Source organism: Phlebotomus papatasi, chromosome 1 (assembly GCF_024763615.1).
Source record: "Phlebotomus papatasi isolate M1 chromosome 1, Ppap_2.1, whole genome shotgun sequence".
NCBI lineage: Eukaryota > Metazoa > Arthropoda > Insecta > Diptera > Psychodidae > Phlebotomus > Phlebotomus papatasi.
Window position 1 is genome coordinate 6,925,385 of NC_077222.1, and position 10,382 is coordinate 6,935,766.

At 35.7% G+C, this 10,382-nt stretch overlaps 2 protein-coding genes across 2 annotated transcripts in view; both read right to left on the reverse strand.

The window, feature by feature from the left end:
- LOC129798628 (protein hairless) overlaps positions 1-4,136 on the reverse strand; it is a 29,891-nt gene extending 25,755 nt beyond the window's left edge. The window contains exon 1 of the mRNA XM_055841872.1: positions 2,757-4,136. Coding sequence (XP_055697847.1) covers positions 2,757-2,976 — 220 coding nt within the window. The 5' untranslated portion in view covers positions 2,977-4,136. The remainder of the gene's footprint in view (positions 1-2,756) is intronic.
- Positions 4,137-4,255: 119 nt separating this feature from the next.
- Positions 4,256-10,375, reverse strand: LOC129798636 (titin). The gene is made up of 3 exons (XM_055841889.1): positions 10,171-10,375; positions 8,541-10,097; positions 4,256-4,745 (listed from the first exon to the last, which is right to left on the reverse strand). The coding sequence occupies exons 2-3, from the start codon at positions 10,093-10,095 to the stop codon at positions 4,465-4,467; spliced, it is 1,836 nt and encodes a 611-aa protein (XP_055697864.1). The 5' UTR covers positions 10,096-10,097; positions 10,171-10,375; the 3' UTR covers positions 4,256-4,464.
- Between the last annotated feature and the right edge of the window lie 7 nt (positions 10,376-10,382).

Here is a 10,382-nt window from a genome sequence, read left to right on the forward strand (position 1 = left end):
TTAGTAATTAACTATCTACCGGAGCTTATTGAAAAAAAAAATGCATTTGTTCTGCTTTTGTTTAACACATTTGTTCTTCAACTTACCATCGCGGCAGCATACCAATTTTATCACTGAACACGGAGGATAGTTCATACATAAGATATTTACCAATAACAAAAACATTTCCGGAAACCATTCTTTAATTCTCAATTTTCTCCCAAATTTGTGTCTTTTTTTTGATACAGAGGGAGTATAAGTTTTAAAATCTTTTAAAATCCATTTTTTTTAATATTAGTAAAATATGGGAGGATATTTATTCTAAAGTTTCAAGTCAATTAGAATCCCTAGAAAACTGTATTATATAAAATCTTTAGAGGTTCTTAATTAATAAGTTCGGCCGGCTGAAAGCCTTAATTGAAAGCCTTTTCTCAAAACTTTATTTTCGAAGTCAATACTAAAGTACCGATTTAATTTAAATTTTGTAAACCTCTTCTAGAGGGAATTATCTAAAGGGCTTACCATAGGATTTTATTTCTTTAAATTCAAATTTTTACTGCTCGAACACTACATATTTAATTCTTACCTCTTTTGCAATATAAAAACAGTGTTAAAAATTCAGAAATTTTCCAAAAAGAAAGGTAAGGATGGCGATAGAAAAGGTATTTCTCAACCGATTTATGTCTTGTGTAGGTTCGTTGGAAAGGTCTTGGAATTCCTGGCAAATCTAAACATTATTGTAATCGGTTATGAACTTATTGATTTTTTAAACGAGTTTAGATCGGATGTGAACCGGTGAACAATTATGTAGTCGAAAAACGTCGAATAATGCTGTAACTTGTTAGTACGATGATTTCCCCATGACTTGTACTTTCAACGCCTTTAAGGACGAGACGATCAAAATTGGGGTCAGAATTTTGCTGCCATTTTAGACCAAAACATAACTTCATAATGGGCATGGGAAATTCTTTTTGAGTCACTGATCTTTTTGAGTCAGTGATCCAATCGTCCTTAAAGAGCTAAAGAACTATTAAATAATTGTTTAGGTAGATAATAAATAATTAAAATGGATCGCTTAAATGGTTAAAAAATGCCATGTTCAGGGAAGTGCACCAGTGATAGGCAGTGTCATTTAACTCTCATAAGAATGCACTGCATCCCAGATTTAATTTATAAAACCAATTTCCAGTGAAGCATAAATTCATGATTATCCGACATATGCAAGTTTGCAGTAATATCTATTTTTTATTACATTTTTTGTAAATATTTAAAAATAAAATGCACAGATATAGTTAAATGAATAATTAATAGACTAATAAAAATAAATATACCAAAAAGTGTTTTGGATCTTATATTTTCAACTAAATATGGAGCATGTCTCGTAACGTTCCCAACATTCCGATCCGTGGTCTCTTCCCTTACTTGTGTAGCGCATATAGCATATAATCTTCGAGCATTCCGTAAAACTGAGCGGCTTTGTCATTAATTTTGTTTTACATAGATCATTCCAAAAAATCAAATTTCGTTCAATCTTGAATTTTATTCATCTTAAATTAAAAGAATGGGCTGTGCTGGCTACAACAAAGATAGATTTTTCAGTCGGAAGAAAGTAAAAAAATGATTCCTGCTTAATAACTTTGGATTTAATTCCGAGAGATATCTACGTAATGCAAAAAAAAATTAAAAAAATGATTCCTGGGAAAATACTGGGAAAATCCTGCCTACCGCAAGGTCTGCTTTTTGAAGAATGGTTCCGAAAATCAGCAACAATTTTTTTTTTAATTTTGTTCTAAAGTTACTTTTCCATATCCCAAAAGTTGGAATTTCTAAAATATTTTCGCCACAATAAATTATTATCAGAAAAAGGCCTATTTTTTGACCTGAGAGACCCATGTAACCCCTTAACCCTTTAAGGACGATTGGAACACCGGTGTCCCATAAAGAAAATAATATTTCCTGACTACCTAAAGTTATTTTTTTCTAATGTCTGTACATAATTATAAAGTAGAAGGTTGAAGGAATCTAGAATACTTTTTGCAAGTCTCTAGTTATTTGCTATGCTGTAAATATTTAAGCTCAAACATGGCAAATTTTTAAATTCTCAAATTCATAATTGATTTTATTTATTTTTTATACTTCCAATTTTTTTTAAGCCAAATCCTTTAGGCAATAAAAACTACAATACTCATACGTAATATTTTTCATTAAAGCGAAAAATATTATTCTTTGGTATTGTCAGAAAAATTACTTAAATTTTTGGGCCATTTTTGTCCCTATCGTCCATAGAAGCACAAAATACACTGAATCAGACTCGGTTGGACTTTCCAAGGTTAGATGTATGACTTATCATTGATTATGTTTCTCAGTTTAATTTTTATTGTTGATTTTTAGTCCGTTTTAAAAATTCCAAAAGTTGGAATTTTTAAAATATTTTCAACACAATAACAGAAAAAAGGCCTATTTTTTGACCTGAGAGACCCATGTAACTTAAGCAAGGGATTATAGGAAGTCTTTTTGTAAACTAAAATACTACAAATCCCAAAACTTTGTAAGTTTTGCTCAAAATTAAACTGTTCTTTTTGAGTATTTCTGACCAATTTCAATATCTGTGACTTCACGATAAGGGCTTACGGCTAAAGATTGCCACGAACGTTTGATGAGAAGGAAGGGAGTGAGCTAAGAAGTATCTCATTCTCGCCACTTTGGATTAGGAGAGAAAAAACACACAGAAGAATAGATGAAAAAGAGGAAGGTGGAAGAAAGAAATGTGAACTCACCCTTGAAGAATTGCAATCGCCCTCCTGTTGATGTTTTACTATTGCATCCGGAAGCACCATTCTGTGTGGCACCACCACCATTTACACTTACATTCATGCCATTTCTTATAGTATCGCTCTCCTCCGTCATCTTTGTACATTTTGTTGAAGTTTTATTATTGGTGAAATTGATTTTGATTTGATTCTCTGTCGTTTGCCGCAATTGCATCTCAATTCTCATGACATTTCTGCCGCCACGATGATGTTGTAATTGTGGAAATTCAACATCTCCGCTGCTGCATTGGCCCCATTCTCTCCTTGGTGCGCGAATATATCCACAATACACAAAAAATATCTACTCTTTTTTTTTTAATATTAATTGAGGCTTCTCTGACGTGCTTTTTATCTCTCTCTTGCGCTTCGATTCCTTCACTTTTGGGCTCTCTATGGCAGAAAGTCAATGACGGATTTGTTGGATCTCGCCCTTTTGGGTCTACTGGGAATCACTGGCTAGTCAGGGAGGTTCCTGGTGGTGGCCGAAGGAGGAATTTTTGAAGAGTGTCCGGAAGAACTTGTGGAAGAGTCTCACTTTTCTTGCACTATCAACACTTTTGTGGGGGGTTGCTTCTGATTTGGGAAATCACTTGGGGTCAGGGAAAAATGTTTTTCCACACACATACACAAACACTTTGGGGGCTTTCTTCCTGAATAGAGACACACACTGTTCAGAGCACTCCCACAAGAATCCAACACGCGGAAGGAAGGTTTTTCTTAAACACGAAAACAGGGTCTTCTGGGGGTCTCGATAAAAAAAGCCTGTGGACACGGAGAGAGTTTCAAGTTAAAATGTTAATCGTCGTATTTTCCAGCACAATTATTTGCTGTCTCCGTGTCTTTTTCTCTTCAGAGCCGTCGTCGTCCACCTGCTGGCCTCTTCTACATTGTGCGTCGTGATACAAAAATGCTCAAAAAGACGACTCAAGTGCCATCCGGATCATCTAAAAACTATCACCAATCACCAGGTAGACTATCATTCTTCAACTTTGGGGATACTGTGATGCCGGATTTGTCGAGGCACTGCACGCAAATCAAGTTGGAAAAAATAATTTTTTTTTGTAGGAAATTGTCCTCTCCCTCTCCAGAAAGAGCTCCGTGTTTCAATCACAAAATTCCATCCCTCCGTGTCCCTATTTCTTCACACAGCACATCCACAAATGCCCCAAAACACTCTTTTCCACCACTAGCACTTGCACAGACGGATGGTGATGGGTATCCTCTTCTTTTGCACCGCATTTATCCACCAAAAATTAATCCATTTTCTCTACCTCAAATCTTGTAATTATTATTCCCATTCCAATTGTAAAATGGCTACATGTCACATCGACGGCGAATTTACGGCGAAATTCTCTACCATTTTGACGCGCCGTGGGAAAAGAGCGCCTGTTGGTAGGCAACCCCTGGGAAATTTTGGGCCGGCGTGGGAAAATGGGAAAAAGCCAGAGGAAAAAAATTACCAATTATCAATATCAATTGTTTATTCAATTAACCACCATGTCTCACACAATCTCAATGCAACAATTGCACTTCACGCAAGAAGCAAGGTGTGAGAAAATGCCACATTGGCCATTGAGAAAAATTGCTTATGCATGGGAAAAAAAACATTCTTTCTTTTCTTTATAATCAAAACCAAAAATTGTAACATGTCTTTAGAAATCTCCAGGCGCATCTCTCAATTTTTCTGCCCCCTGAACTTCATCATGAGCTCAAAGCGTCTATTGGTGCGCACCCCCTTCAGCATTGCGTTTTGGGCAGCTTTGACCTCAGTCTGCTGGTTGTCATGACGCCCAGATTTGTGCATCGAGCGCCATTTCTGCTGACGCTCCTCTACTTTGTTCAGGGGCCGCGAAGTAGTTCCCACGTGTCCCGATTCTTTCTCACCCTCGCCCTCTACCTTCTGCAAGGCATCACCTTCTTCCGGCACCTTCGCACCCGCAGGAGCAACACTGGCATCTGCAGGAGAGCAAGAAGAGGGAAAATGTGTTGCTGTGTAAATAGCATAAGAGGGAATAATCCCAAGCAATAAATACAAAGGCGAAGGTCAATGCATTCTGCAGAGTGCTCAAAAAAATATTCAAATTAATTACATTTTTTTTTCAGTAATGCGATGTTATTTTTTGAAACTTTACAAAAATTATTTAAAAAAAAATATTCGTGAAATAAAAAAACAAACATTAAAAAAATTACATTATTTGGACTGTGGTTTGGTTTTTTGGTTAAAAAATTTTTATTCGGAAATTTTAAAATTTAAATAAAAAATATCTATTTTTTCTTAGTATTTTTCATATTTATAGGGGAAAGTGGTCTGCCTTTGAATGCGACAGCCTTTGAATGCTTCAATTTTTCTCTTATTTCCCAATCCTAAAGGCTCTGGGACACCTTTTAGATCAAAAAAATTTCATAAAGCCAAAATTTACGTGTTTTTCTTTCCTAAAAGCTTTGTATATATCTATCCCACTCTTTCGTACTCTTCTTCTTCTTGTGAACGTCAGACCAAAATAAATTTAGTTCAGTCCAATTTAAAGATCGAAAGAATGGGATAGACTTATGCAAATCTTTTGAAAAAAAAGGACGTGAATTTTGACTTCATGAAATTATACCGAGCTAAAAGGTGTGGCGAAGGCATAATGGCTCCGGCACACCTTTTAGATCAGGAAAATTTCATGTAATCGAAATTCGCACATCTTTCTTTCTCAAACGTTTTGCATATGTCTGTCCCACTCTTTCGGACTCTTCCTCTTCATTTAAACATCAGACCAATTTAAATTTAGTTCAATCTAATTTTAAGCGCGAAAGAATGACATAAACATATGCAAAACGTATGAGAAAGAAAGTGATTCGAATTTTGATTTCATGAAATTTTCTTGGTCTAAAAGGTGTGCCGGAGCCAAATTCCATTTTATTAACCGAAATTAATAGAAAATAGTTAATAGTATTAACTATTAGTTCACAAAATAGAATTTTTGCTTTGAAAAATAAGAGAAAAATTGAAATATTCAAAGGCTGCAGCATTCAAAGGCAGACCACTTTCCCTTACTAATTTTTTTAACTTGCTTCAGTTCATGGTATTCGAAAAAAAATAAATCTAAAGTTATTGTTATACTGTTAATGAAATAGAAAATTTGCTCAGTAAAAAAGTGGCGCCAATCAAGTCAAATTCTTAAAGATTTGTATTATTTTTTAACAAGTGTCAATTTTGAAATGATTTTCGGGTAATTTATGACATATTTTAGATCAATAGTCAACCGTCATGAACAAAAAAATATGCGAAAAATTAAAAATATAATTCAAAAAGACCTCTATCTCATCTCGTGAGTTCGAGCACTACGCAAACATGGGACGCTTTGTCTTCTCTCTTACTTGCCCAAATTTGCGAAATTCAATTTATATCCCAATGGCGCTGGCATTCAACTGAGTGAAATTCGATCGAATGAAATTTTAGCTTTCATTCTTTCGCAGAAAAATCTCTATTAAATATAATTGTCTCTTTCCGTCAAATAAAAATTAAATTTTAATTTCGACTTGATTTTTTTTTGACAGAAAGAGACAATTATATCTGATTTCAGTTTGAAAGAATGAATAGGAGGTAAATTTCAATCGATTTAATTTTACTAAATTCAAAAGGTATGCTAAGTATGCTAGGAACATAGCGAAAAACGTTTTTTTTATAACTAATATTTTTTTACTGGCAAAAATTCTATTTATTACTCACACACCGAAATCATGTTTTTTTTGAACTTGTTTTTATTTAATTTTTTTAATGCTCCAGCACATCTTTATGATTAGGAAAATTCTATGAAATCAAAGTTCAGATTTCCCTTCTTGAACGTTTTGTGTCTGTCTCATACTCTTGTAATCTTCTTCGTCTTTTGAAAATCAAACAATGTTCAATTTTAGTGCCAAATAATGGAACATTGTACAAAACATTAAGAAAAAAATTATCGAAATATGAATTTTGATTTCATGAAATTTTCCCGATCGAAAAAGTGCGATGGAGGTACAATATGACTAACCTTTTTTTCAGTGAAGTTAGAATTTTTTAGAATAGAAAAAAGTTTAGAATTTTAACCATTGCTACATTTTGACCGACCGATTATATTTCTTACTCACCTATGTTAGTTAGTAAAAAAGCAAAATTGATTAGTAAAAAATTAAATTTGTTAAGAATTCTTTTTTTTAGATGTTTGTAGGAAATAAATCGAAATAGTCTAACAGCCAAAAAAATTCACTTTAATAACATTTTTTTGATTGAGTAACTTACTCGTAATAAATTTATTTATTTTTTTTGCTAATCTAAATTTATTTTCGGGAATCAAATTCTTGTCACCTCACGAGCGAATGTTTTTAAACCTAGTGGATAGTCTTGCTCTGAAGCACCCAAAGAAAACCTTTCTAAAATATTTTTTTTTATTCTTACCATTCTACATTTTTTTTTATCGCTCATTCTTGTCACAATGATGCAATTCTTCTAACAAGGATTCTTAATCTTTCTTTTTTACTTCTTTTTTTTATTTTGAAAAACGAAAACTAAAATTATTTCAAGCATTTTTTAAACTTATGGCTAGAGGGATCCCGGTTGAAATTTCGAAAGCCAAAATTCGGAACATCGAAATTCCGAAAAACTAAAAACCTGAATTCTTGAGTGTCAAAGATCTCCGATGATTACACGCACTCGTAGAAAGCAAAGTACGTATGTATTCTATTACACTATCCTCCGTAAAATTTCGTCCTTTTCAGGATTTTGATCATTTTGGGATCTTAGCATTTCGGGATTTTGGTTTTCGGAATTTTGGTTTTTCGGGATTTTTCCAATTTTGTGATTTTGGATTTTTTGCTTTTTGGGATGGCGACCCATTCGAGATTTTATCGTTGGAATTATGGTCTTTCAGGATTTTTACCATTTTGGGATTTTACCTTTTCAGGATTTTGGTTTTCGGAATTTTGGTTTCTCGGGATTTTGACAATTTTGGGATTTCGGATTTTCGGGATTTTTTGCCTTTTAAGATTGTGACGCATTCGAGATTTTATCTTCGGAATTTTGATCTTTCAGGATTTTTACTATTTCGGGATTTTAGCTTTTCGGGATTGTGCTTTTCGGAATTTTGGTTTTTCGTGATTTTGGATTTTCGGGATTTTTTGCTTTTAGGGATTGCAACCCATTCGAGATTTTATCTTCGGAATTTTGGTCTTTCAAGAATTTTACCATTTCGGGATTTTAGCTTTTCGGGATTTTGGTTTCTCAGAATTTTGGCATTTCGGGATTTTTTGTTTTTTGGGATTGCGACCCGTTCGAGATTTTATCTTCGGAATTTTGGTCTTTCAGGGTTTTCATCATTTCGGGATTTTAGCTTTTCGGGATTTTGGTTTTCGGAATTTTGATTTTTCGAGATTTTGAGATTTTGGAGTTTCGGGATTTCCACACATTCCAAATTTTGCATATTCGGGGTTTTTGCCCGGCAATGGGCCAGAGATGCCCCTATAACTTCAAATGAGTGATACACGTGTATACAAATGACCTTGGGATATCCTTCTTTGAGATTTTTGAAGGTCAAAAATGTTTTAGAAGTTGTATTTTTCAATCGATTTGAAAAATTTTGGATTCACTTGAAAGACTATAGGATTTTCGGATAGGATTGTAATAATTCAAAAATCATAAACAAAGTGAATAGACTTTGCCAAATGCTAGATTTTTTGGAAAAACAATCCTGTAAATGAAAATAGAAATAGAATTCACAAGAAATGCCCTACCTTTCTCAATTGCAACGGCTTCCTTGGCCGAAGATCCACTGGGAACCTTGCCAGAGCTGCTCAGAAGATTCTTCGCTCTCTCATCCTTCCTGTTTTTGTAATCAACCAAATTTTCCATTTTCTTGAAGGATGCTGCATGAATGGCCATGAAGTTAGGAATCTTTCCCAGAGTTATTGACTCATTTTTCTTCGTTGGAGTCCTTGGAGTCTTATTGGTGGACGTATCAAGGAGAGCTCTCTTGCCAGATTCTGTCTCAACATTGCTCATTGAGCGTTTGCGTCTCTTGGCCAATTTCTTCTCCTTGGCCCTGGCATTGACATAGGCATCCCTTTCGAGCTTGATCTCCTCGATGTGGGGACGCATGCTGTCATCAATTTCATCAACTGTGATCTCCATATTTGCCGGGCTGTGGAACTTCACACGATTGATCTTCCTGCTGCTCTCGACGTCATTGGTGGAGAAAGAACGCTTGCGGATGGATTTGAGAGGGGTGAGGATCTTATTTTCCAACAAGAGGGAATTTTTGAGGGCACTCGAAGCGATTGCTGGAGCAAAATTAATGTTCTTTGTGCTACTCAGCAAATTGAGACGCTTGGGAGATTTTTTGGGGGTCTTTATGGGGGTTTTCTTCGGGGTTTTTCTTGGAGTCTTTCTTGGCGGTTCTGCCTCCGGGAGTTTGTGCTCCTCGGGAGCAAAAACTATCTGAGCCGGCTCGGGTGAGAAGGTCTCATTCAAGGGAATGGGTGCTTTGTCTGGCATAGGAGTGTCTGGAATAATTATAATACTTGGATTTTTGGGCATCTTAATATTTTCCTCTGTAAGTGAATCGTCTACGATCAGGATGGATTCTTCATCTAGATCCTTTCCGTCCTTCATGGCTTCAACCAAGTCCCCAAATGTCTCCAACTCAGCTGGTTTCTGGACAGTTTCAGGAACTTTTGGGACTGATGGAGGATTGTCCTCAAAAACATCATCATTTTCTTCCTTATTGTCGTCCTTGGGGTCCTTCTTCGCTTCTTTGTCCATTGGTTTCTCTTCCTCTTCCTTCTTCTCCCGAGAATCCTCATTAGAGTTTTCTGCAGCTTCATCAGGAATTACTTTAATCTCTTCCTTGCAATTTCGAAAATCCTCTTCCGGAGGACTAATCTCTCGATCATCTCTGAAGAGATTCTTCTTGCTAGACTCTAAATCATTGACAGTTTGCTCCTCTTCGTCCTTTTCAGACAGAATGGATCGGGATCTTGTGACTCTACGGGATCCAGGAGTCACTTTCTTGTCATCCTTCTTCGCCGATCGAGCTTTTCGTGCAGATCCCGGAGCTTCAGCTGCTGACTTACCTGGAGTTTTTTTAGGTGTCTTTTTCGGCGTCTTCTTAGCCACCTTCCTGGGCGTTTTCACTGGAGACACTTTGCTTTCCTTCTCCTCCTGCTTCGCGCTTCCCTCCGCTTCTTCCGCCTCCTTCATCAGCAGCGATTTGGCCAGCCTAGTCATCCGCCTCGGTGTTGGATTCTCCATTAAATTTTCCTTATTGCCGATGCTGTCCATGTTGTCCATCTCTAAACAGAAACAAGATATTTCAACCGTTTTCTTGGCGTTATTTATAGAAGCTTCCCGGCTTCTGCATTTTACCTGACAAAATATTCAACGGCCACCGTTTCACTAAATTCTTTCACTGCACAGATATTTAACCTATTTAACTACACAATGTCCTTAAATTGTGGCTTTTGCAAATTCAATAAATCTGAGAAAACTCTGTTCTCTTTTAATTCCAATTTGGCGAGGACAAACAAAATGCCGTTTGAAATTTTACAATAGAAAAACGGCCTTCTTTTTGACATTTT